Consider the following 26,564-nt stretch of genomic DNA (forward strand, 5'->3'; position numbering starts at 1 on the left):
CGCACGCCGCCCCGCCCGCCGCTGCCGCCGCCACCGCAGCAGCATCCGAGTAGGCAGCAGCATCACGGAGGCGCTGGGTGGCCGGTCCGAGGTCGGCGTGCATATAGGCTGGGCTGGAAACCAAACGACGCAGGTAAGGCGGGCTGGTTTGTTCCCTTGGCTGCAGCAGCGAGAATCTGCGTTCCAGACCAGCCCTGCCTTGGGCAGAAGGACTGGCGGGTTTCGTGTCTGCCTCGGTAGAGGGAAGGGAGGCTAGAGCCCCACCCATATTAGGCACCGGGCTCTGAGCACTGCGGTCTGGAATGGGACTGGGGAAGATGGCTAGGTGCCAGAGCCTGACAGGTGAGGGGTAACTGGGCGGCACCCCAAATGCACGCTTAGGGAGGGGTACAAGAGTGGCCAAGCAGGTTCTGTGTGGGCAGGTGGGGCTGAAATGGGCATATCTCTATGGGTGTATATGCAAGTGTGAGGAGGGAAATGTGAACCCAGTGCAGCGTCCCTCTAACGCGGTCGACCGCTGTGGGGTGTGGCTCTGGGCGTGGCTGTTCCTCATCACCCCCATTCTAAGGTCCTGTTTGCTGGAAAAACCCAGTGTCTAGCCTGGTGTCAGGGAGATTGAGCGAAGCTCCTCTGGCAGCGGGAGGAGAGGGAACAGAGATGGGCGCTGCCTATCCCTCCACCCCAAAGTGGGGAGGGAGCTTTGTTCTTCACCTCTTCCTTTCCAAATTCCCTCCGGGGATCCCCTCAAATAATCTGCAAAATCTGTCTCCTCAGGCGCAGCAGGGGGCCTCTTCCCTTAGGTTTTTTGACCAATAAAGGCTACACTAGGAGAGATGGGTTTGGGCACCCCTGACGTGCCTCTGGGTGCACATGGGTGTAGACCATCGGTCCATCAGGTAGGAATAAGGAAAGAAGGGCCTCGGTGGCTCAGGACCAGGGACTTCTGGAAGCAAGGCACCTGGGACCGTTTCTATAGAGACCGCAGCAATTTTGGCCATTTTCATGTCTTACAGTCTCTTTAATTATGGGAGGTGGGAGCTTTCATACCTTATTCTCTTCTGTCAGGTTCAGAGTTTTGGGCTGTCGATTGACAGGGATTGAAAAGAACAACAGGTATAAGCCACTGCATCTGTCTCAGGGAGGTATGACCACCATCTGTCTGGGGGCCTGAGGTCCCTTTTAGGTAGATGTCTTGATCCTGAATAATGCGAATCCAATGGTAGGGGTTGCTGGCAGCCCGAAGACATTATCTTTGCTGACTCACATGGCCCTTGTGGTGAATAAGGTCCAGCAGGCTTTCTTCCTACCTTTATAACCCTTTAGTAGGGCGGCTAGGGTGGGGCCTGCCCAGGGCTTCTGATGGGCTCCTAGCTGCAGGTGGTGGCACTTGCAAAACCTAGCTTTTCACCCGGCGCAGCGTCTCTGTAGCTGTACACACTGTTCAGGCACCGAGCCTTCAGGCACACTCAGTGTCTGTGGCCACATGGGGAGTTGGTGGCAGGGCTGGGAACTCCCCACTTTTCTGCTTCCTTGCTGTATCTGAACGTCTGTCGTTCTCTATTTTGTGTGTGTGTGATCCCCAAAGCAATACGTCTTGTCACAATACATTTGAAATATACAGGGGCAACTTATTGAAATACATTTCAAATAGTCAGAGAAGAACAAAAGAAATTAGGACTTGCCGGTGATCTGATTACCAAGGAGAGGGAAACACATTCAACATTCAGCACTGCGCAGCGCAGCGCAGCCCTCCTGGATTGCTACCACCTACTCCCAAGAGACTCCTCCCCCAGTGCCCATCCCCTAGCCTTCTGCAGAGCACCATGGCACAAGTAGCCAGGCATGGGAGCTGTTCAAAGAATGACTGTTCAAGAAGCAAGCATGGGTGGGTAGCCATTTGTTAGACAGAGTCTCCCTGCTGAGTACCTGCTTGGGCCAGAGCACCAGCCAGTGCCACCCAGGTGCCGCCTTCCCTCGGTCCAGTACCACCCTTGTCCCTCTGAAATACCTATTTTTGAGCTTCAGCCCTACCCTTTTTCTTTCTGAGTTTTTGTTTGTCTTGGTTTGGTTTTTGGTTTTCAAGACAAGGTTTCTCTGTGTAGCCCTGGCTGTCCTGAAGTCGCTCTGTAGACCAGGCTGGCCTTGAACTCACATTGATCCTCCTGCCTCTGCCTCCTGAGTACTAGGCTTACAGGCATGTACCACCACGCCCTGCTCCTCTCTGTGATTTTTAAACTTTTTTTTTTCTTTTTGAGACAGGGTTTCTCTGTGTAGCCTTGGTTGTCCTGGAATGCTCTCTGTAGAACAGGCTAACTCAACCTTCCTGAATGCTGGGATGATAGGCCTGTGCCACCACACTGAATTTGAGCTTCAGCTTTGCTGGCTATCGTGTGAGAAATGGTGATTCATCGCTGTGTTGAAGGTCTTTTTCAAGGCAAATGGGCACTAATACCACCCAAAATGCGCTGTAAGGATGACATGATCTTGCAGAGTGATCCAGCCCAATGATCCTATCAGTGCCAGTAGCTCTGAGACCTCATGTGTCCCAGTGTGGAGATTTGCCATGCCTCCCTTTATGGCCAAGGTGTGACTGGGTCTAGTTCAGGCTCTGGGGATGGGTCTGAATTCCAGGACTAGTGTCCCAAGCTGGCTGTGTCTTTGCCCTCTCACCTCTCCCATGATGAGGAAGGCTCAGGTCCCTGTGTGGGGCCAACTTGAATAGGCCCTCAGTAGCCCATCCTTGGGGCCCTATAACCTTTCTATCTGTCACTTGTTTTAATCTGGTCATCTTTTCTTCTTTCCCAGGCTCCTTGTCATCCTCTTGCTGGGCCGTTCTCTTCCTTCCTCATTTGCTCATGGAGGGTAGCGGTGCATCCTCTTCTCCTGTCTTTCCTCCTCCTAGCCTCTGCCTGCCCACTTCCCCTTCCAGTTGGTGTCCTTTGCTCTATTCTGATTGCCCTTTTGTTTATCTTGCATTTCTTTGCTCCACGCTGTACTTCCCCTAAAGTGTTGCCCTCTCTCAATAGCTCCTGATGGCTGTGAGCTTGGGACTAAGTTGCTAGTCCCAGTAATAGAGGTGACCCTTAGTGTACCTCAATTGTCTCCATTCCCCTAAATTGTGCTTAAACACCCCCATATGGCCTTGCCTGACCCTGGAGGGTAGAGAGAAGCATCTTATGGCCACCCTGACTAGTTCCCAAATATCAACAGGATCTTTGTGGCTTCCTAATGGCTGTGGTTGGAGAGAGAGGGAGGAGTCAGAAGAGGGCGGGGAGTTCTTTTGCCAGGGGGAAGTATGCTCCGCTGGCCTTTCTGGAAGCTTTTCTTTGTCCACTGCCCCCAACCCAAGGCCCCAGGAGCTTGCCATGGCTTCTCTAGGTTGCAAAGATGCAAGGCCAACTCAGTCTCCACTTAGCAGCCTATGCCAGTCCCTGGCCCCTAAACCCAGCAGCCTGTGCCAGTCCCTGGCCCCTAAACCCAGCAGCCTGTGCCAGTCCCTGGCCCCTAAACCCAGCCTGGGGCTGGGTGGGGCAGGAAGGTAGTAGAATATGCACTTACCCATGAGGGACTTTGGAGCCTGTCCATCTCAATTTTGGTCTGAAGATGGAGCTTGAAGGATGAAGACTCTCTTTAGGGGACCCCTCCTTCCTCAGAATTTCAGCATAAAGCATCCAGTGCCAAGCAGAACTGGGGGGAGGGTAGCCGTAATCTGGAGTTTTGCCTGGGAGAATTGGGTTGCTGGGAAGCTTTGGGCCTATGTGCATGTGTTCGAGTGTTTTTATTTGCATGTGTGAGGCTCATATATCTGGCCACAAGCGTGTATCTGTGTAACTTGAATTAATCTCGTTTGCCTGCATTGGGCTCCTATTTGTATATCTATCTGTATGTATGGTCTTGAGATGCACACATGCACATCCTGTGTTTCCAAGGGTCCCTTCAGCGGCTTGAAAAGAGTCTATGCTGGGAAGAGGTGGGACCAGGGTGGTGGCTGGGTAATGCATCACTGGTTCTTGTTGGGGACAGAGAGTCTGACCGGGCCAGGCTTTGGCCTCAATGGAAGGGGCTATTCCCTTGGGCCCCCTCCCCAGATGGCTTCGTTCATGCCTTAGGAATGCTTAGGCCATAGGAAGGACAGAAGCACCATTGTCCACTCTCAGGCTTCCTGTGCCTCTTCTGCCCTTTAACCTTTTGGGAATAAAAGCCCCAAGGGTCTGTTGGGGCCTGGCAGTGTCTGAGCCATTTCCAGAAGTCATTTTGGAACTGGAGACAAGTCAGCTGCTGCTCTGTTCACCACATTTACTCACAGCCTCCTGCAGCCTATTTGTTTGGTGGCCTCTTACCCAAGGAGGTTGGTTGTCTCCTCTGGCCTGGCCCCTGAAGCCCCTCAGTGTAAGGCCCATGAAATCCAGGACCAGGAGAGCCCTGACACCCACTGCTGCATCATGACTCTGCCTTCAAGGCTCTGGAAAGCTGGAACTCGGGTCTCTGTTCTCAGGGTGATCTCTGGCTCCTGCTTGGTCTCTCTCGCCCCTCAGAAACAGAGCCATTGCTGTCCTTAGACCTTTGTGAGCCTAGGTAACAATAGCAGGTTGAGATCCTGGCTAGTAGGGAGGGACAAGGAACCCCAGCCTGCCTCTGAGTCCAACAAGAAAAGCAGTTGGCTTCTCTTAAACTGAGTACTTGGATCATGAGTCCCACAGGCTTCAGGCTGGGGGGAGCACACAGAGGAGCAGGTAGGTTTTCTGGGGCCAGGCCTGCCCCATGAAGACATGCTGTTTCTTACAAGACACTTTCTCATGTCTGCCCTCCCAAGACTCCACTCCACTTCCTATATTTGCCTAGCAAATAAGCCCTTCCCAGGGGCCAGAGTGACTTGGAGGCCATCCTTGACCAGGCCTCTGGTTTTCTAGGATCCAAGCAGAAACAAATTAGGATGCTAGAGGAGCTTTTGGCAGCTGCATTTAAAACTTCACACAGTTCCGCTCTAGGACTCAATGTTGTTGTGTATCAAATTTCATAAGGATGAAATGAGTCTGTGGAAAGTGCTTAGAACAGTCCCTGGTAGGTGCTAAGAGTTCACTTAAGAAAATAAGCTGGGGGCTAGAGAGAAGGCTCAGAGGTTAGGAGCACTGCCTGATCTTCCAAAGGTCCTGAGTTCAATTCCCAGCAACCACATGGTGGCTCACAGCCATCTATAATGTGATCTGGTGCCCTCTTCTGCCTTGCAGGTGTCCATGCAGGCAGAACACTGTATACATAATAAATAAAGAAATCTTTTTAAAAAAATAATAAGAGCTGGGCATGGTGGCACACACCTTTAATCCCAGCAGAGGCAGAGGCAGGGGAATCTCTGTGAGTTCGAGGCCAGCCTGGTCTACAGAGTGAGTTCCAGAACAGCCAGAGCTGTTACACAGAGAAACCCTGTCTCAAAAAGCCAAAAACAAAAACCAAAAACAACAACAACAACAAAACCCCCAAAAAAGAAAAAAGAAAAGAGAAAGAGACAAAGTGGGGCTGATAGAAATCCTGGTTGAAGGGTGTAGGGTGGGACCAGCCACTGATGAGGATCCTCTCGCCTTTCCTCACAAAGGGTTAACCTCCATCCACTCCCTTCCCACCATTTAAGGAGAATAGTCCTTAACAGGTGAGCCTTAGTTGCCTTGGAGACAGAAGCCTCAGGCAGGATGAGGGGGCTGGGATAAGGGAGGCTGAGGTAGAATGAGGTATACTCTCTCCATTCTCCCCTTAAGGAGGAGGTAGAGAAGAGACTAAGACTTCTGGGCTTCCAGGTGTTTCTGGGGGCTTTCTCAAGCGGTCCTCTTTATGTATTATCTAAATAACCCACAAGGCTACAGCAGGGCTTCCCCCACCTTTGCTGTCAGGCTCCATCACCATAGAAACCCAACAGCCATAGCCTATTTGGCTGGGATGGGGGGGCCTTAAAGGGGCATAGTGAATAAGGTTTAGGTGACACTGATACCGTCATGTCACTATCAGCAAGATGCCAAAGCTCTTCTACTTTCTCCCAGGCCTGAGGAACAGGTACTTGTCATCCATCCTGACCCTGACATATAGCTAGAGCGCTGAGCCCCCAGTACTGCTACCATTCTGGCCTGATGCCATTCCCCTAGACTTTGACTAGGAAATTCAGGGATTATTTGATCCATCTTTGAAGGGCCCTCTTCTTGCTGCTCCTTTGGGAAAGACTGGAGCTGGTTAGGCATGTGTTCCAAGTGCATTTGCAGGGCATCCTTGGAGCGTGTGTGTGTGTGTGTGTGTGTGTGTGTGTGTGTGTGTGTGTGTGTGCGTGCGTGCGTGTATGCAGGGGTTAAAGCAATGACCCCAGGTCTCAGACAGGTTATATGACCTCTCAGGCCTCTCCCTAACAACTGGCTTTGCCAGGAATGCAGTACTGATGACAATGACATAATGTAGTGTAGACAAGAGGACTCCCTGTGGGACTCAGGCAGGGCACAAGGAGCAGCTCCTCAAGAGCTGTTACTAAGCTCCACCTCATAGACCTGTGGCCTTGACCATCACCTCCCAGGCATGCCCCTCTCAGTGCTTGCCACACCCTTTTCCTCCCTGCCCATATAAGATTGCCACAATGTGGGCAGGATGACTGGGGGCTGGCTTCACTTGGGAGCACACTCACCTTTGTCTTACACTCCACAATGCAGTGGTAAGTGTACACGGCGACAGGTATACATGATTGCTACACACATCACATACAGACACACTCACACATCACACCACACACACACACCGTTGTGCCTGTGATTTCATGTGCTCCTCCCCCAGCCAGGCGGCTGCCTATTCTGTGCCAACGTGCACTCAGCGGCAATCTTGGAAGACTGCGCTGAGCTCCTCTAGCGGCTTCTCCCTCTCATCCCTCCTCCCTGCAGTAAGCTCCACCTGTTCTCCGGCACATGTGCGTTAGCCAACAGTGAATCATTTATCTTGTCTTATAACTGTCCTCCTGCTCCAGTGCCACAAGTGGGCAGGGGCTCACCACTGTCACTGTGCTGCTTTGTTGTCTCTCGGGCCTCAGTGCTCAGCATCTCTACTCCCTCCACCCCCACCCCGCCCTTCTGCACCCAGACTGACCTCCAAGCAGAGAAGCCCTTCCACTAATCACGACTCATTGTCTCTCCTTCCTGTAACCCTTGCCTGGCACCCTGACTAGGGACTGGGACTACTGCAGAGGGAGGCAGCAGTGGCTTGCATGCATGTATACACACCTACCAGTGGCTCTTCTTTCTCTGCCATTTCTCAGCGCCTGCCTCTCACCCTTTCACTTCCTTTTTCCTGTCCTTACTGCGCAGGTCTCTGTTTCTATACTTCTCCATCTTGTTTATCTCTTGGCTATCAGTAATCTAACAGCTGTCTTTGTCATCTGTTCCCAGCCCCCTAACCCTGCTCCTCAGACTCTCCTGCTCCCTCCCGCCTCTTTCTCACTCTGTCTGTCACCCTTGGCAGGCTGGGCCTTGGCTCCATCTGTGGAACACTTACCCCCCTCCCTTTGCCCTCCATAGTGCTGATGGGGGGTCAGGGCCTGCTGAGCTAACAACCTTAGCTCTCTCTATAATTGCCTGAGGAATGGTGAGAGATCAGAGACCCAGCAGCAGTGGGAAGGGAGACAGGAGAGCCCCCTCCCACACTGTCAAAGGATTCTCAGTCTCCTGGCTCCTTCCTGCCTGTGTCTGAGTGTCCAGCACAGTGGCAAGAGGGATGACAAATACTAGGAAACATGAAAATAAATTGCATGTGTGGTTATTAAGATAGATTCAGGATGGGACACATACAAGGATAACACAATATTCCCATTTTGCATTTATACCAGACCTCATTGTCGGATCATAGACTTGGATAAAAATGACAAAGTGGCTTGGTAGAAATCACCAGTTCAACACACAGAGCATCAAAGTACCCTCCCAAACAGGCCAGTTCTTTGAGCTTCCCTTGCTCCAGTCCCCACCCTACCCCCACCTCAGACCAGGGCTTAGAGCTCCCAAGGCTGTTGTTTGATCCCTTGCTCTCTGATCTGAGTCTCCTACAGCTTCCTACAGGCCTTGAAGTCAAGACTAAGGCTGCCTGGGGCTGCCTGGCTCTGCTTGCTATCACTGGCTTTGTTGGGGGAGGTGTTCGTAAAACAAAACCGCTATACTATTCTGGGCCCTAGCTCAGTTTTTGAAGGTTTGTACTGCCCATCCATTTTCCACTTCCTAGTGTTTTAGTCATTCCCTTGTCCTCCAGGCTACCTATGTTGCCCCACTCTGGTGCTCTGACACCCTCACCAGCTTTGGAGGGCAAAGTTACAAGTTGACTGCTACTCTCAGATCACCTCCTTGTATGAAATTGATTTGTGACTCCTGGCTGTCTCTTGATGGAGTTCAGATGCCTTACCATGACATTCCGGGACTCTTGACTTACCCTTTGGGTGTTCTCATTTTTCTTTTATATTTATTAAATTATTATATTTATTAATTTGTGCCATGGTGCTTACTTGGAGATCAGAGAACAATTTGTTTGGAGCAGTTCTCTCCTTTCATTATGTGGGTTCTAGGGAGCAAACTCATGCCATGTTTACTCATGGAAGCATCTTCTCAGTCCCACTGGCTTGTTTTTTACATTTATGTGTTCTAGATAAGGCCCTCTATTTGATAAGATCCTGGTCGGATGAATTTATTGAGGGCATCCAGATTGGGGATCAGGAATTCAAGCTCAGTCACCCAACAAGCTCTTCCTTTGTCTGCATGTTCGTTTGCTCATCACCCCTGCCTCTTTCATTCCTTTTATTCTGTCAGTCAAAGTGGCCTGTTTTCTTGGACATGTGTTTTCGCTCCTGATCCTTGACTTGGACCCTCAGTCTCCAGGTCCCACTGCATCCAGGAGAACATGCTTGAAATGGCATGGGCTTAAAGTGGGTGCATCTAGCAGTTGAACTCTGAAGGCTCAAAAAACAAAACAAAACAAAAGAAAAGAAAAAAATCAAAAAACAAAAAGAACCAAGTGCTGAGACAGACATGAGAAGTGTCTTGGGACATGTTGTCCCCGAGCTTTCCGTGACCATGCCCTGACCCTGGAACATGTAGCAATAGGGAGGGCATAAATCCCATTACTGCTCTCTCTGGGGGCTGAAAAATAGCAAAGAAATGGTTTCTTTTCTTTCAGTTCTTTCTTTTGTTTTGGTTTTTGAGACAGGGTTTCTCTGTGTAGCCCTGGCTGTCCTGGACTGTCTTTGTAGACCAGGCTGGCCTTGAACTCACAGCAATCCCCCTGCCTCTGCCTCCCGAGTGCTGGGATTAGAGGTGTGCGCCACCACGCCCGGCTTTTCTCCTAGTTCTTTTTGTTTGTTTGTCTTTTTGTGACAGGTTTTCTCTGTGTAGCCCTGGCTGTCCTGGACTCACTTTGTAGACCAGGCTGGCCTCGAACTCACAGAGATCCACCTGCCTCTGCCTCCCGAGTGCTGTGATTAAAGGCGTGTGCCACCACTGCCCGGCTTTCTCCCAGTTCTTAAGAGCAGACTTCATTCCTCATCCTCTCTTCCATTTCTTGCACCTGGTCTATGAAGTGCAGTTATCTTGGGCCAATTTCCTTCTTTCCTATCCTATTCCCCAAGCCTCCAGCTCATAGGTGCAAATAGCTCCCAGGGGTCAGTGAGCTCTTGGAAAGATAACAATGAAACTACAAGAAGTGTTCTTTTTTCCTCCTTTCTTTCTTTTTTAAAATATTTATTTATTATATATACAGTGTTCTGCCTGCATGTACACCTGCATGTGAGAAAAGGGCACCAGATCTCATTATAGATGGTTGTGAGCCACCATAAGAATTGAACTCAGGACCTCTGGAAGAACAGCCAGTGCTTCTAACTTCTGAGCCATCCCTCCAGCCTCCTCTTTTTCTTTATTGCTTCCTTTTTTTGTTTGTTTGTTTGTTTGGTTTTTTTGCCTGTTTTGTTTTGTTTTTGCCTGTTTTTTGAGGCAGGGTTTCTCTGTGTAAGTTTGTCTGTCCTAGACTCACTTTATAGACCAAGCTGGCCTGGAACTCACAAAGATCTGTCTGCCTCTGCCTCCCAGAGTACTGGGATTACAGGTGTGCGCCTCCACCCCCAGCAAGAAACACTCTTTACATATATGTGTGTGTGCAAGCTAGGTAGGAGTCACAGGTCTTCATCCTCCATGGGTACTTTCAAACACACAAAAAAGCTAGAAACTACACACTGATTTCTCCAGACACAATGTATGTTCGTTCATGCACATACATAGCCACATAAATCCTCCTTGCATGCAGACTTGCATCCATGCACAGGCTCACAGGACACCTGCTCACAGGTATATCAGTACACACATGGCAATACACACAGGGGAGTTAATTGTGGCAGCTGGTAGGGAAACACAGGCCAAGAGAAAATGAAAGGGCATCTGGAGTCCCACCCAAAGTGGTCTCTTACAGGTCTCTCCTTCCTTGGTGGAATTGCTTGTGTAAAGAATGGGGAGGAGGAAAAGCGGGTGGGGGGGATGAACTTGTCAGCTGGAGGTGGAACTGAGGGTGGGCCAAGATCTGGGCTTTGCCTAGAAATTAATCACTAATGGCTGTCCTACCCACTCTCTTTCTCTCTCCTCTCCCACCTTCCCTCCTTCCTTCTCTCAGTGACCCCTACTGTCAGCAGCTACCGCTGTAAACCAACCACCAGCCCCCTCTTCCCTCCAGTGGGAGAGTGAGTGGAATCTGGCCAGTTGTGCTGCACCGAGCCACTGAGCGACAGGAAGATGGCCCTGGCACTGTGGTACATGTGGCCTCTCCTCCTCTGCAGCCCCTGCCTGCTCATACAGATTCCTGACGAATGTGAGTAGCTGAAGGGAGTTTCAGCACCTCCTACTGCCGCTGTGATGAGCTCTTATTTATCTTCTGTCTTTTCACTTTCTCTTCATTTTTATCCCTCACTCATTCTGTAGCATGGGGTGGGCAAAAGGTACCCAGGACACACTTTACCTTTAGAAGGGTCAGGAAGAAAATATGGGAGTGTCAGTACCATGGACAGGACATACATGCCTTCAGCACCGCGGACAGCACACAGTTCAAAAGATCTCCTGACTCAACAGCCTTCTGAATTCTTTCTGGTGTGTAATTATTTGGAGGCAATGAGGGAAGGGCTGGAACATGTGTCTGTGATGCTTAGGGAATATCACAGGTAAGTGTGGGATGTAGGTGTAGAGTGGGACTAAGCTTTAGAGTTGGGTTGTGCATTTGTGTGTATAATGTGTGTGTTTTGACTGAATACGTGGCTATTTTTGGATATGATTTTAATTTCTTCTTCCTCCTCCTCCTCTTTTTTTCAAGGCAGGGTCTCTCTGTGTTAGGCTTGGCTGTCCTGGACTCACTCTGTAGACCAGGCTGGCCTCGAACTCACAGAGATCCACCTGCCTCTGCCTCCCCAGTGCTGGGATTAAAGGTGTGTGCCACCACACCCAGCTGAATTTAATTTCTTATTTGAGTAACTTTGTGAGTAACTCTAACTTATTTAGAGATCATGTTTGTGGAGATGTGAAAATATTTGCCTATAACATTTTATTGTAATGGGATGAGTGTATGGGTGAGTAGACCATGTTTAAATATGAAGGGCATGTTCACAGTGATGGGATTTCCTCCCAAGTTTCAGTGCACTAAGTGGTTGTCATCCTGAAAGAAAGAGCATTTCAGAGAGTACCATATTGAGTTACTGGGCTTTAATCTCTGTACACTTTGCCATCTTTTTCTCTGAGGTGTAAAGACTGAAAGCTCCGGAGCATGGGTGGGAAAGACTGCCAAGAATGGGATAGGAGCCAAGAGAGGTGAACTTGGGAGGCACTTGACATCAGGATATTGCAAGCTTTGGGGGAGGTGAAGAGAGACTGATGACACAGAGATTGAGGCTACTTCCTTAGACACGCACATAGAGGTCCCTTATCCACCAGAGATGCTTAGAGACATGTAAGTGGGCTGGGTATGTGAGCCAGACACTTGTTTCACGTAGGTACAGAGATATGAATAGAAGGGGACACACCAACAGAAACACACACAAGTGATTTACATTTAAAGGAACAGTTATCTACACAAACATCAAGGAGCAGTCATCTATATAGACATAGGGGCTACATAGCACAACACTGTGCACTGAGATATAAGCACACACAAACAAGTGCATGTGTGCTCTATTAAGGCCCAGGTACACACACATACACCAGCAGACACTTGATATGAACATTCTAGAACACCCACATATGTGCCAGACCCTCAATTACGCACACTCATAGACATGTACGGGTCCTTCTTCCCTCTCTGCCTTTCACTTGCTTTTCCTAATCTGAAATGCCAAGGCCTTATGCTGGGTGCCAACCTCCCCGGTTGCCAGCTGGGCTTGCCTATCTTGCCTGGGTGTGCCTCTGTGAGATGGGGGCAGGGTGAATTTAGAAAAAAAGTGGCAGTGAGGACAGATAACTAGGCCAGAGACCACAGCAGCTCTGAGCCTGCCCTGGGCCATGAGCAGCCCTGGGTACCGATTCTTGTACAATGCAGCAGCAGGCAGACATGCTCTGCCTCCCTATTGAGACCTGCCCTCCATCTCTCCTGTGACAGCATTTCCAGGCCCCTTTGTCTCCCTTCTTGTTTCTTCCACTGAGTTGATTCCCCTCATCCTGTCACTGCTGTCATTCTTGCTCTCAGATTGGCTCCTCCCCAGCTCATAGATGTCTGTGTTGTTCCTAGGGAGTCCCTTTTTCTCTTCTGGGAGCCTTCTGCCGAAGCAAAACTCTGCAGAGACAAAGCTTTCAGAAGCAGCCCAGTGTTCCTATTCCCTCCTCTTCCCTCCCTCCATCCCTCTGCTGCTCAGTTGAGTCCTGGGGTTGGGGCAGCTCCCTTTGCCCCTGGGAGCTTGGTGGTCTCCAGGGAGGAAGGAAGGAAGGAAAGAAGGAGAGCTGGCACAGGTCCTGAGGGCTATGGAGACTCAGATGCTAGCAGGACCTTTGGGAGGGCTTTAGGAGGAGGGGCACCAGGCTCTGAAGGCTGGGCCTTCTTAATTGAAAACACTGAGCTGCACTAATTGGATTAGGAGAGACGTGGGCTGGAGCAGGGGAGGGCTCCAGTTGCTGAGCTGTCTGCCTCCAAACCTTCTAAGGCATCTTGGGAGAAGAGGTTAGTTCTGTAGTCCTTTCCCAACCTTGGCAGGGGCTATAAGAGCACCCTTTACTAAAAGCAAACATTTTGTATTTCTGGGCCTAAAAATCCTGGGGCTGTGTCTGGTGAATCCTTTATTGTCGGACATCGTGCCATCCAGGGATTCTATCCAGTGCCCCTGAATTTCCATAACCTTGCCACTTCTCTTCTCCATGGGAGTCTGCTCCAGTTTGTTTCTCCTCCTGCCATCAGCATTTCTCTCTCTTCTCTCCCTTGCTGTCTGGATTCTCAGATAAAGGCCACCATGGTAAGTTGGAGGACTGGGAGTGTGCACTTAAAGGCTTCAAACAGAGGGAGGAGGGGGGCCTTGGGCTGAGCCAGCACACCTGTGCTCTGCGTATTAGGGGACACTTAGCTTTCCTTTAGTGCTGTAAGTGGGTGTGGTTGGGGCTTTTTCTGACTGTGGTCCCTTGTCCTTTAACTCTTGGCTTCTTCTCTCAGCTGGGTTTAGCATCGTTGCTCTGTCTCTGCTTCTGTTAAAATTTCTGTGCCTCTCATGCTCTATTTCTGTAGCTCTACGCCATCTCTTCCCACTAGGAATTGCTATTGTTTTTGGAGGGGGAGTTAAAGAACAGGGTTTCTCTGTGTAGCCTTGGCTGTCCTGGACTTTCTTTGTAGACCAGGCTGGCCTCGAACTCACAGAGATCCGCCTGTCTCTGCCTCCTGAGTGCTGGGATTAAAGGCGTGCGCCACCACAGCCTGGCTAGAATTGCCCTTCTTGCTTTCTTTGTTTTTTTTGTTGCCTCTCTTGACTTTTTGTTCTTTCCATCTCTTTCACCCAAGTACTAACCAGGCCAACTTAGTTTCTGACATCAGATGCATTCAGGGTAATATGGCCATAGTGTTGTCTCTATGTCTCTTTGTGTATTTGTTTCTCTGCCTGTCTCCTTTCTCTAACTTCTATGGCTGCCTTTTCTTTGTTGTCCGTTATGTGCCAATTTCTGACTCTGTGTATCTCTTAGCTCATCATTTTCCCCATATCCTCCCTGGCCATGGGGTTCCTCAGGATGAGACAGAGGTTGAGGCCATGGCATCTATCAGACAAAATTTCCCCGTTTGTCTTATTTTGTCTCCAGTGATGGAGCCACCTGTCATCACAGATCAGTCTCCACGGCGCCTGGTTGTCTTCCCCACAGATGACATAAGCCTCAAATGTGAGGCCAGAGGCAGACCCCAAGTGGAGTAAGTAGCCCCACCCTCTGAGCCCCTGTTGGTGACTTCTGTCCTCAGGCTTCCCTGGGTCACCTAACTTCTGAGTTGTGACCCTGAGTTCCTGCCCACTCTGTGCCCACACCCTGGGGTTCCCTGGCTTCATGAACTCTCATCCCTATCCTATTGCAGCATGTTTTGGGTGCTAGGACCTCTCATCCATGCTCTGCCCACAGGTTCCGCTGGACCAAAGATGGTGTCCACTTCAAACCCAAGGAAGAACTGGGTGTCGTTGTACATGAGGCGCCCTATTCTGGCTCCTTCACCATCGAAGGCAACAACAGCTTTGCCCAGAGGTTTCAGGGCGTCTATCGCTGCTATGCCAGCAATACACTGGGAACTGCCATGTCACATGAGATCCAGCTCGTGGCTGAGGGTGCGAGGCACTGCAGAGCCAGGGAGGGCTTGGGGTACCTAAAAGGGAGCTCCTTAGATCCTGGGAGCTGGGTGGGGGCCTGACTGGCAACCGCTGTCACCTTAGCTGGTTGTGTGATGATTGAGGTGCCTAGGTGCCCTGGCAGCCCTTACCACACCCTGTCTCCATTGCCCCTTCCCTTTTTCTGCGGTGCTCTGCCCCACCATTTCACCCTCTTTCTCCACTTTTACCTCATCGCTCCCTCCTTCTATCAGTCTTTCTTATTACCTATTTTGTGATCACTGCTGGTGGGCTTGGGGCTGTGGACTGGCTGAATGGGTGGCTTCTCCACCTCTCTCATTCCTGGCTCCTGCTCCATTTTTTAACGGCGTCTCCCTTTCCCTGGGGTTTTCCCTCTGCATTCCATCCTCCCTGAGCTTTCTGCCTCCTAAAGCACTCTCCTCTCCCTTCCCTGCCCCTTCAGTTACCTTGGGAACCGTTGCCATGGTTTCCCATGTCAAGATGATGGAAGGGTCTGTGGCTCCTGCATCCCTCCATAGCTCCCCTCCCCCACTGCTGCACCTCAGCCCTCCCCCACCATTCTTGTCCTTTCCTCAGGGTGGATGAGAGAGCTGAGAACTGTGGTAAATTAACCCTTCTTGCTCACTTGGCCTCTTGCTTACCGTCTCTTTGCTGTGGGGCCTCCATCTCCACTGTGAGCCTCAAAAGCACCCAGAATTTTTGCCTCCCATTATGTGAACTTCCACCTGGCTCTTTCACACCCCTGTGAATCACTAAGACAGTTCCCCTCCTGTCTTTCCTTCTTCCTGTCTTCAACTGTTTTGACCAGGATGAGAGTACCAACCTCTGTCCTTTCTAGGTGCCCCCAAGTGGCCGAAGGAGACTGTAAAACCTGTGGAAGTAGAAGAAGGAGAGTCAGTAGTTCTGCCTTGCAACCCTCCACCCAGTGCAGCCCCGCTGAGGATCTACTGGATGAACAGCAGTGGGTGCCTGGGCCATGGGGGCTGGGCTGGGGGTCTCCTCCCACACTCTCACCGCTGTCTCCTTGTCCCCTCTGCAGAGATTTGGCACATCAAACAAGATGAGCGGGTGTCCATGGGCCAGAATGGAGACCTGTATTTTGCCAATGTGGTTCCCAAAGACAGTTATTCAGACTACATTTGCAATGCCCACTTCCCTGGCACCCGTACCATCATTCAAAAGGAACCTATTTATCTCCAGGTCAAACCCAGTGAGTCCCAACCCTATTCTACTCTTTATTTCCTTCCAGCAAAGGGTCACACAATCCCAAATGTCCTGAAAGGCATCTTGGCTCTCAACTTTACCCACTGAAATAGATCCTCTCCAAGATGTTGAAGGCAGATGGATAGACATGTCCTTTTTTTTTTTTTTTTTTTTTAAAGACAGAATCTTACTCTAGGCCTGGCTGGACTGGAACTTACTATGTAGATCAGAATGATCTTGAACTCACAGAAATCTGCCTGCTTCAATCTCAGGTCCTGGGATTGGAGTAATGTGTTAGAACATGTTGCTAGGACATACTTTAAAAAACTAGTTTCAGCCGGGCGTGGTGGGGCACGCCTGTAATCCCAGCACTCGGGAGGCAGAGGCAGGTGGATCTCTGTGAGTTTGAGGCCAGCCTGGACTACAGAGTGAGTCCAGGACAGCCAAGGCTACACAGAGAAACCCTGTCTCAAAAAGCAACAACAACAGCAACAACAAAACAAACAAAAACAGAAAACAAACAAACAAAAACTAGTTTCACTCTGTAGACCACTCTTGCTTTGAACTCCTGACTGTTCTGCCTCAGATGATTGAATGGATACTAATATTATAGGTGTGGCCCACTATACCCGTCACGCATCTTTATTTCTCCTGGAACCCAGAACCTCTTGAATGTTAGGCAAACTTTCTACCACTGAACCATACTGTAGCCATTCTTTCTTTTTTTTTTCTTTTTTTTCTTTTTTTGTTTGTTTTTGGTTTTTGGAGACAGAGTCTCTCCGTGTAGCCTTGGCTGTTCTGGACTTATTTTGTAGTCCAGGCTGGCCTCAAACTCACAGAGATCCACCTGCCTCTGCCTCCCGAGTGCTGGGATTAAAGGCGTGCGCCACCACGCCCAGCTAGTTCTTTTTTTTTTTTAAAGATTTATTTATTTATTATGTATTCTATCTGCATGTACGCCTGCAGGCCAGAAGAGGGCATCAGATCACATTAGAGATGGCCATGAGACACCATGTGGTTGCTGGGAATTGAACTCAAGACCTCTGGAAGAGCAGACAGTGCTCTTAATCACTGAGCCATCTCTCCAGGCTACCCTCGCCCAAGGCTCATTCTTTTTAACATAAGAGCAAGCAGAGGCCTAGAACCCCACTGGGATTTCTGAGTCCTCCAAATCTGGTGACTCGCTCTCTTTCTCCTGGTAGCCAACAGCATGATTGACCGGAAGCCACGCCTACTCTTCCCCACCAACTCTAGCAGCCACCTGGTAGCTTTGCAGGGGCAGCCATTGATCCTGGAGTGCATTGCTGAGGGATTGTGAGTGTGGGCTTCTGGGGTGGATGGCTGGAGCTGGGTGGCCCAAGTAGGTTGAGGCCTTAGAACTGAGTGATTTTGTTGTCTCTCCCTTCTCTTCTCCCTTGTTGTTGTGACCCTGGGCAGCCCTACACCTACTGTCAGGTGGCTGCACCCCAGTGACCCTATGCCAACAGACCGTGTGATCTACCAAAACCACAACAAGACCCTGCAGCTACTCAATGTGGGTGAGGAGGACGATGGCGAGTATGCCTGCATTGCTGAGAACTCACTGGGCAGTGCCCGCCATGCCTACTATGTCACTGTGGAAGGTATGGGTCTGATACACCCTTTCCCAGCCCCCACAGGCTCCTCAGAATGGCTTTCAGGGTTGATGACCTGCAATGCCCACTGTCACAGGAAAAGGCAGGGCCTGCACTTAGGGCCAGAGCAGGCTTCAGGCTCAGGTTGCTCTTTCCTTCTGTTCAGCTGCCCCATATTGGCTGCAGAAGCCCCAGAGCCATTTGTATGGGCCAGGAGAGACTGCCCGCCTCGACTGCCAAGTACAGGGCAGGCCGCAGCCAGAAGTCACCTGGAGAATCAACGGAATGGCGATGGAGAGTAAGCAGGGCCTCAGCAGTGGTCGGGTGTGTAGAGGGTACAGGAAAACATCAAGGGGAGGAAGAAGAGGCTGAAGAGGGCGCTGAGCACAGCTCAGTAGTCTGACCTGGGCCTTTGGGCCCTGCCTGTTGCACACAGAGGTGAACAAGGACCAGAAGTACCGGATTGAGCAGGGGTCTTTGATCCTGAGTAACGTTCAACCAAGTGACACAATGGTGACCCAGTGTGAGGCCCGCAACAGACATGGGCTCCTACTAGCCAATGCCTACATCTATGTTGTCGGTGAGTGCAGAGCCAATAGGCTGTGTGGCCTTATCTTCTTCCTGCCCTCTTTCCCTTTGTCCCTTCTTCCCTCCAACCCACCTGCTCATCTTTGCTTCATCACTGCCAGTCTGCCCCCTCCAGTCCACCAAAACCACTCAACCAGCAGCTGATGGAGCTGGGTTGCCTTGGGGTGCCTTGCTCCTTTCTAAGGCTCACCTTTCCTACATCCTCACAATAGCTGGGAATGGGAGTTGTAGAATAGGCAGGGTCATGTCCTTATATCTAAGCAGGGGTGCACTCTGGACAAGATGCAACCCAGGATAGTCTGATGACTTCTGTCACAGATACTCATGTAAATTGGGGGCTGGGCAGGGAAGGCTTTGGGGAAGATATTGACTGCTCTTTAAGTCTCCAATAATTGGTATAATCCTTGTGGCTGAAGTACACACAAGGCTAAGGGGACTATGTAACCAAGGCCGAGAGGGACAGCCTGGAATGGGGAAGCCAATGAATATGGCTCCTAAGGGTCTGTGTGTGCCATCTGGGGAGCCACTGGCTTCTCCCATACTTGGAACCTCTAGACCTATCCTGTCTCCTGAGACTATTCTTCCCCTAGAGCTGCCAGCCAGGATCCTAACAAAAGACAATCAGACATACATGGCAGTTGAGGGCAGCACTGCTTACTTGGTGTGCAAAGCCTTTGGAGCTCCTGTTCCCAGTGTCCAGTGGTGAGTGCCAATCCTATGGAGACTTCTAAGTTATCTTCTTGTCTAAAGATCCTAGGAGGGCAGGGAGGCAAAGCTGGTTGGTCCAAGCCAGGCCCTCTGCTTGCTCTAGGCTGGATGAGGAAGGAACCACTGTGCTTCAGGATGAACGATTTTTCCCCTATGCGAATGGAACCCTGGGTATCAGAGACCTCCAGGCCAATGACACTGGACGCTATTTCTGCCAAGCTGCCAATGACCAGAACAATGTGACTATTTTGGCTAATCTGCAGGTTAAAGGTTAGACGATGCCCACACATGACTTTCAGACCTCTTGGGAGGTAGGGTCAAAGTCTGTGGAGAGCATCAGTCAAATTGACCTTCCCTCACCTTTCTTCCCCTCAGAAGCAACCCAGATCATACAGGGGCCCCAGAGCACAATTGAGAAGAAAGGTGCAAGGGTGACGTTCACTTGCCAGGCCTCCGTTGATCCCTCTTTACAGCTCAGCATCGATTGGTATAGAGATGGGAGAAACCTCCAGGCATCTGGGGACAATGACAAGTGAGGACCCCCAGCCAGCCCCTAAACTGGCCTCTGTAGAAGGTAGCAGAGTGGGAAAAACTGGGAGTCAGAACTAGCCTCATCCAGGCAGCAGGCACTCCTGCTCAGAGGGGGAAGTCCATGGTGGGACAAGGGGAATGGTCAGGGATGGCAGGAAAGTGCTGCATCCGCCGCTAGCCAAAGGGCATGCATGCTCCACCTCTAGGTATTCCATAGGACGTGAGCAACTGGTCATCAAGAGCCTGGACTACAGTGACCAGGGCAACTACAGCTGTGTGGCCAGCACTGATCTGGATGAGGTGGAGAGCAGGGCACAGCTCTTAGTGGTGGGTAAGTCCTAATATAGTGTTAGGTACAAAGGGTACCTATCTTTTGGCCCACCATGTCCAAGCCCCTGTTGCTGGACATTCTGAGTTGGGGGTGGAGACATGTGGATGGCTCTTGAGGAGTCCAGAGAATCCACCTTCCATGAGAATCCACTTTCTGTGGCCCTCAGGGAGCCCTGGGCCAGTGCCTCACCTGGAGCTGTCTGACCGCCACCTACTGAAGCAGAGCCAGGTGCACTTGTCTTGGAGCCCCGCCGAAGAGCACAACGCTCCCATAGAGAGTAAGAAGCTTGAGTGTGGCATCCCCTGCCAGCTCTCCCTCCTGCTGGGACCGTCCTCTCTCACAGAACCATAGCTGCCTCACTGAGGCCCATGCTTGTTTTCTGGGGGCGGAGGTCATGTTCCTTTACAGCACGTATCTCACATTGCCCTCCCCACCAAGCTACACCGCATGCTCATTACTCCACTGTGGATTTGCTTCTTGGCAGAGTATGACATTGAATTTGAGGACAAGGAAAGGGCTCCTGAGAAATGGTACAGTTTGGGCAAGGTGCCAGGAAATCAGACCTCTACTACTCTCAAGCTGTCCCCCTATATCCACTATACCTTTCGGGTCACTGCCATCAACAAATATGGCCCTGGGGAACCCAGTCCTGTCTCAGAGACTGTGGTCACACCTGAAGCAGGTAAGCCAAGGCAGCACCCTCTCCCAGAGCACCTGCAAGGGGTGCTGGTCACTGGGCTCCAGCTTCTGTTGGAAGGGGCTAGAGAGGTGCTGTGCCCATGTCCCTTGCTTCCAGAGTTCCAGAGGCAGCAGGGAGGGCTGTGTTGCACTTTAGAGGCTGCTGGTTTAGGGCTTCAGGGACCAGAATGGAGCATTTGTTCCTTGTCCGTGCAGCAGTACTGATAGGTTGACACATTACTTTCCAGCCCCAGAGAAGAACCCTGTGGATGTGAGAGGTGAAGGGAACGAGACCAACAACATGGTCATCACATGGCAGGTGAGGGTCCCTACTCTGATTTGCATCATGGATATGAAGCCAGGACGTCCCTTGGGTTGTGCTACAGAGGAAACCAATGCTCAGGGAATATGTGGGCTAGAGACAAGGTACAGAAGATGGGCACTCTTGTTCAATGGCCTTCTTTTCTATCGGTCTCCTCCAGCCCCTCCAGTGGATGGATTGGAATGCCCCCCAGATTCAGTACCGTGTGCAGTGGCGCCCACAGGGCAAGCAGGAGACCTGGAAGGAACAGACTGTGAGCGACCCTTTCCTGGTGGTGTCTAACACTTCCACCTTTGTGCCTTATGAGATCAAAGTCCAGGCAGTGAACAACCAGGGCAAGGGCCCTGAGCCCCAAGTCACCATTGGCTACTCCGGGGAAGACTGTGAGTATTGGAGTGGGCCTCGCCCACATCCTGGAGCTTGGAGGCTGGGGGCTGGAGTCCTCATGTCAGCCTACGCACATGTATATGTCACTCCCCGCTTGCCATTGCTAGCCCCCACCGCTAAGTGCATCAGTGTACAATGCCTACAAGCAAGGACATGCTTTCCCAGAGATAAGATGATATTATAATTCTGCACAGCTCAAATTGCCATATCTCTGCCATTAGCAGAAATGGCAGTCACTATTGTAGTTGAGTGAGCCAGCACTATCTTTGACAGCACTTCCTCTCTCTGGTCCAGAGAGTATCTGGTATAGGCTGAGCATCCCTCATCAGAAAATCCCAACTCTGAGATGCTCCAGGAGCTGAAAGATGGCACCCTAAGTGGGAAATTCCACACTTGACTTTTTTTGTGTTGGATCAGTGAAAACACAAGCTTGCTAAAAATAGTGTGGCATATATAAGGCTGGGATGTAGCTCATTTGGTAGAGTGCTTGCCTAGAATATATTGAAGACTGGATTGGAGCCCCAGCACCATATAAAGCAAGTATGGTGGTACACACCTGTAATCCCAGCACACAGGGTGGTGGCAGGGGTGTTGGAAGTTCAAGGCCATCAGCTGCATATAGAGTTTGAGGCCGGCCTGGGTTCCAGGAGACTGTATATGTTAGTATAAAGTTGAGTGTATCATCGTAGAAGCTGAGGGGGATACCCTGGGATACATAGTAAGTTCCAGGACAGCCCAGACTGCAGAGAGAAACCCCGTGGATGTAGACATAGAACTTATCCTCAAGATATCTTATTATTCCAAAATATAAAAGAATCCAGCTCACTTCAGTCCCAGCAAACCAGCTAAGCTCCCATGCCTGAGTCTGGAGTACCACCAAATGGTAATTTTGAGCACCCAGTCAAGATTTTTTGTGTGTGTGATTTCTCTGTGTAAGTTACTGCTTTCTTCGTGGAGGCCCCATTCTTCACTGAATTGTCTCTTGTGAGGCCTGCAGCTCACTCTCCTGTGAAAGGAGTCTGGTCTGCTGGCTCAGGTGAGGGCCTGTGAATTCTCCAAATAACTGGCTGTTTTCAGACCCCCAGGTAAGCCCTGAGCTGGAAGACATTACAATCTTCAACTCAAGCACTGTGCTGGTCAGGTGGAGGCCTGTGGACTCCGCCCAAGTTAAGGGCCACCTCAGGGGATACAACGTAAGGACTCAGGATATGGGGGGAACTAACAAAGAATATGATGGAATTGAGGGTGGGGAGTCTTGTGCGGGAGCAGCTCTCCTGGAAGTTCTTGGGTTGGATGACTTCTGCCCTTACAAGGTCTGTTGGCCCTCTGTACAGGTCACATACTGGTGGAAGGGCAGTCAGAGAAGGCACAGCAAGAGGCATATCCACAAAAGCCACATGGTGGTGCCTGCCAACACCACCAGTGCCATCCTCAGTGGCTTGCGTCCTTACAGCTCCTACCACGTGGAGGTGCAGGCCTTTAATGGGCGGGGCTTAGGGCCTGCAAGTGCATGGACCTTCAGCACCCCAGAGGGAGGTGAGCCTGCACCCAACCCTACACCTGCATCCCTGTTCCCTCTCCTTGGACTCAGGTGAGGATCTTCTACCCTTCTATGCTTCCACAGTGCCTGGCCACCCTGAGGCATTACATCTGGAGTGTCAGTCGGACACTAGCCTGCAACTGCGCTGGCAGCCACCACTCAGCCACAATGGAGTACTCACGGGCTACCTGCTCTCCTACCACCCCTGTGCGTGCACTGTACCTGGAGTGGAGGCTGGGAGACTCAGAAAGGCCCTAGGCTGGTCACTGAAACCAACCCCTTACTTCTTTCCACAGTGGGTGGCGAAAACAAGGAGCAGTTGTTCTTCAACCTTTCTGACCCGGAGCTCCTGACACACAATCTCACCAACCTCAGCCCTGATCTGCAGTACCGCTTCCAGCTTCAGGCCACTACCCAGCAGGGCCCTGGAGAGGCCATTGTGCGGGAAGGAGGCACCATGGCCCTGTTTGGTGAGCTAGAGCGAGGGTTTTGGCAGCGTTAGTTTGATTGTTCCCCTGTGCTTGACCAGGGGAAGAGGCTGACTGGGAGGCTAAGCTCAGAAGAGTGGGTGTTTGAAGGGCCTTGTGCTCCCCTTTGCTCCTACATTCTCCAGGCAAGCCAGATTTTGGCAACATCTCGGCCACAGCAGGTGAAAACTACAGTGTGGTCTCCTGGGTCCCTCGGGAGGGCCAATGCAATTTCAGATTCCATATCTTGTTCAAACCCTTGCCAGGTAAGTGCAGAGATATCCCTAGGGTGGGGAGCTAAGGCTCTGTCCCCTGCCTCTAAGGTGTCCCCAGTCCTCCTGCTGAGTCTCCCTGCCACCGTGCCTCATCTGTGCAGAAGGGAAAGTGATCCCTGATCGCCAGCCTCAGCCTCAGTCCGTCAGCTACAATCAGAGCTCCTACACACAGTGGGACCTACAGCCTGACACCGAGTACGAGATCCACCTGATGAAGGAGAAGATCCTCCTGCACCATCTGGCAGTGAAGACTAATGGCACTGGTGAGGCACTGGGGCCACCATCCTCTGCCAGGAAGCCCTAGGCGACACTGCTGGGTTTGTTGCATGCAGCCCTTAGCAGCCTTGAACTGCACAGCTCTTTTGCCTCGCAGAAATGTGGGTGTGCTTTGGCCAGTGTGCCTTTCCCTACACCATCTACAGGGGGCTCTCTTCTCTCTCTCTTCTTCTCATCTGCTACTGTAACTTCACATGAGTCCTGAGCACCACACCTTAAAGCAGAGAGTGCTGCTCAGGCTTAGGAATGTAGTGGTGTGCCCCTTGGCCCCACAGCTCATCCCAGGGCCTGGGCTTTGTTTCTTTCCCGTTGTGTGCCTTCAGGCCCCGTGCGAGTTTCTACTACAGGTAGCTTCGCCTCTGAGGGCTGGTTCATCGCCTTTGTCAGTGCTGTCATTCTTTTGCTCCTCATCCTGCTCATCCTCTGCTTCATCAAACGCAGCAAGGGCGGCAAGTACTCAGGTAACCGTGGAGACCGTGCAGGCTCAGGGGTAGGGTGCACACAGCTGAGAGAACACAAAAGCCACCTTGCCCCAAGGGCCCATGCTTGGGAGTTCCATGATAAGCATAGTCACAGAGGTGGGGTGCAGACCAGAGGCCAAAGACACCTTCTTCCCAGCCTGGGGCCACAGAGCCTAAACCGGTGGCAGTTGGACCCACATGTGATGGGTGGGTCCCTCTGAAGTCTTCTAAGTGCTGTCAAGCCAGGCTGTCAGCGCAGCGGGACCGGGGATCTGGGGGTGGAGGGCAGGAGAAGCTCACTGCTCTGGCATGTCTGTAGTGAAGGACAAGGAGGATACTCAGGTAGACTCGGAAGCCCGGCCCATGAAAGACGAGACCTTCGGCGAGTACAGGTGAGCAGGGGCAGGAGCAGGGCTTGGCCCACTTTGCTTGACCTTTGTTTCTTACTCAACTCCTCTCTCTTTTCTGTGCTTCGGGGTGACTTCAGGTCCCTGGAGAGGTAAGGTGGGACAGCAGAGATGTCCAGTTAGAGCCCAGGGACTGGGGAGGGACCCTAACTTTGCCTTTGGGGGCCCATCGGTTTACCCTTTTGGGGAGAAACCAACATGCCCAGCTCTTCTCGTGTTAAAACTCTAGTTGCTGGGCTGCCTATCACCCTCCTGGCTGCCTTTAACCCCAAGAAAAACTCCAGCAGGACGCACAGGCCCTGTGGCATCATGTATACAGCCTGATTTCCCAGAAGTATGTCAACACGAATCCTGACATTTCCTGTGGGGACAGGCAAATAAAAGAGGACAAGGACCTACCAGGGTGACCTGCTGGAGCCTCCTGCCAGGGCTCTGCAAAGCATCTACTTACACTTCATCTTCTCTCCATACAGTGACAACGAAGAGAAGGCCTTTGGCAGCAGCCAGCCATCTCTCAATGGAGACATCAAACCCCTAGGCAGTGATGACAGCCTGGCTGATTACGGGGGCAGTGTGGACGTCCAGTTCAATGAAGATGGCTCTTTCATCGGCCAGTACAGTGGGAAGAAAGAGAAGGAGGCAGCAGGAGGCAATGACAGCTCAGGGGCCACCTCGCCTATCAATCCTGCAGTAGCCCTAGAGTAGTGAGATCCAGCCAGGTAAAGCAGGCCTGGGCCCAGGGCCGCAGGTGCAGGAGAGCCAGGTGCCAAGATACCTGGGTGATGCACCAAGCCGCTGACCTGCTGACTTTGGGATCAAGGCTCTTCCCTCTCTCCACAGCCCATAGAAGACTTGACTGGAGCAGAGGAGAGGAACTTTGAGTCCCCTTCTTAGCACCCACTACCCTCCTTATTGCCAAAACCCAGCTGCACCCTTTCCTGGGCATACGCTGCTCTGCCCCAGCTCGGGGCAGCTCACTCCCACATCAGGGATCTTCAGGTGCTGCCTTGCTGACCCGTTTGTACAGAGAGCTCGCAGTTTGGGGGAAGAAGACAAAGGAATGTCCTGTGAGATGTCTCTGAGATACTGTCCTTCTCACTCTTTGACTGGGAATGGGCATGGTGGGGTCTCCTCAGGACTAGGTTAGCACCTCTTCTTTCTCCAGCCACCCCCTGGCTAGCCTGACTGGGGACAGAACTCTGTACCCACCATCTGTTCCCTATTCTTGGCCATTTTTGTTCTAATCAGGATGGGGACCTGAGCAAGCTGGCCACCTGTGTAGAAGAGGCCATGTGGAAAGCCCAGAGTTGTTCCCCCTTCTCCCCCGCTTAGCACCCCGGGTTCAGACCCTCCTCCCATTGCTATTCCACCTTTCAGGAGCTACACACACACAAAGTCACTCACATTGCCTTCGGTACCCACCAGACAACATCAAAGTGGCCTCTGTCACTGCCGGAGATAGGCACACCTCTTCCTACTGGCACTGGCTGGGTTCCTCCCTGCTGTCACCATACCCCCAGGACCCCTTAGCAGCCCTGCCTGCCCCCAGCTCTTATCCTCAGCCCCTTCCCCTGTCCCCCACGTTGGGAATGTAAATACACTGTGACTTTGAAAGTTTGTGCCCTTGCCCTTTCCCCATATGCCACTAGTGTGTAGGCAGATGTCAGAGTCTCTAGGTGGTTTCTCTGTTTTATAGCAGTTAGCTTTGATGATCCCACTCCAGGAAAAATAAAGGCAGACAAAAAAAAGGGGGGGGGAAAGCAAAGATTGGTTTTCCCAGCACTGCTGTGCTACTTACTGCCCAGTAGTTGTCGCTTCCCTGTATGCCTTTGCTTGGTCTGTTGATGAGCCCTCTACAAAAAACAAAAGTATATATATATATATATATATGTACATAATATCAAAATTATAACAGGCAAATAAAAACCTGGAAATAAAGAGACCCTTTCACCATGA

General features: G+C 51.3%; 1 protein-coding gene across 5 annotated transcripts; it reads left to right on the plus strand.

Moving 5' to 3' along the window:
• On the plus strand, positions 1-26,564 carry L1CAM (L1 cell adhesion molecule). Of its 5 annotated transcripts, XM_084788912.1 has the most exons (28): positions 1-133; positions 10,654-10,848; positions 14,292-14,397; positions 14,601-14,800; positions 15,660-15,782; positions 15,861-16,031; positions 17,227-17,338; positions 17,462-17,646; positions 17,804-17,935; positions 18,074-18,217; positions 18,816-18,927; positions 19,037-19,203; positions 19,309-19,465; positions 19,671-19,795; positions 19,962-20,072; positions 20,280-20,477; positions 20,722-20,792; positions 20,956-21,178; positions 22,260-22,375; positions 22,517-22,718; positions 22,807-22,929; positions 23,019-23,192; positions 23,336-23,455; positions 23,566-23,727; positions 24,064-24,201; positions 24,521-24,593; positions 25,082-25,327; positions 25,449-26,564. In XM_084788912.1, exons 2-27 carry the CDS (start codon positions 10,773-10,775, stop codon positions 25,311-25,313), a joined length of 3,753 nt encoding a protein of 1,250 aa, XP_084645038.1. In that variant the 5' UTR covers positions 1-133; positions 10,654-10,772; the 3' UTR covers positions 25,314-25,327; positions 25,449-26,564. The 5 variants fall into 5 exon arrangements, 4 of the variants coding, with proteins under 4 accessions (XP_084645038.1, XP_084645037.1, XP_084645039.1 ...); XR_014780580.1 differs by lacking the exon at positions 25,449-26,564 and having other exon boundaries at positions 24,521-24,700; positions 25,082-25,218; XM_084788911.1 differs by having other exon boundaries at positions 25,082-26,564.

Source organism: Acomys minous, assembly GCF_964271855.1.
Source record: "Acomys minous genome assembly, chromosome: 7".
NCBI lineage: Eukaryota > Metazoa > Chordata > Mammalia > Rodentia > Muridae > Acomys > Acomys minous.

What these genes read in the sequence shown, in the direction of transcription:
- L1CAM (XM_084788911.1), top strand. Translation starts at nt 10,773, where the DNA reads ATGGCCCTGGCACTGTGGTACATGTGGCCTCTCCTCCTCTGCAGCCCC. An exon ending in GAGTGCATTGCTGAGGGATT is followed by an intron (nt 17,339 to 17,461) that starts GTGAGTGTGGGC and finishes GACCCTGGGCAG; the next exon opens with CCCTACACCTACTGTCAGGT. An exon ending in CTTCAGCACCCCAGAGGGAG is followed by an intron (nt 22,719 to 22,806) that starts GTGAGCCTGCAC and finishes ATGCTTCCACAG; the next exon opens with TGCCTGGCCACCCTGAGGCA.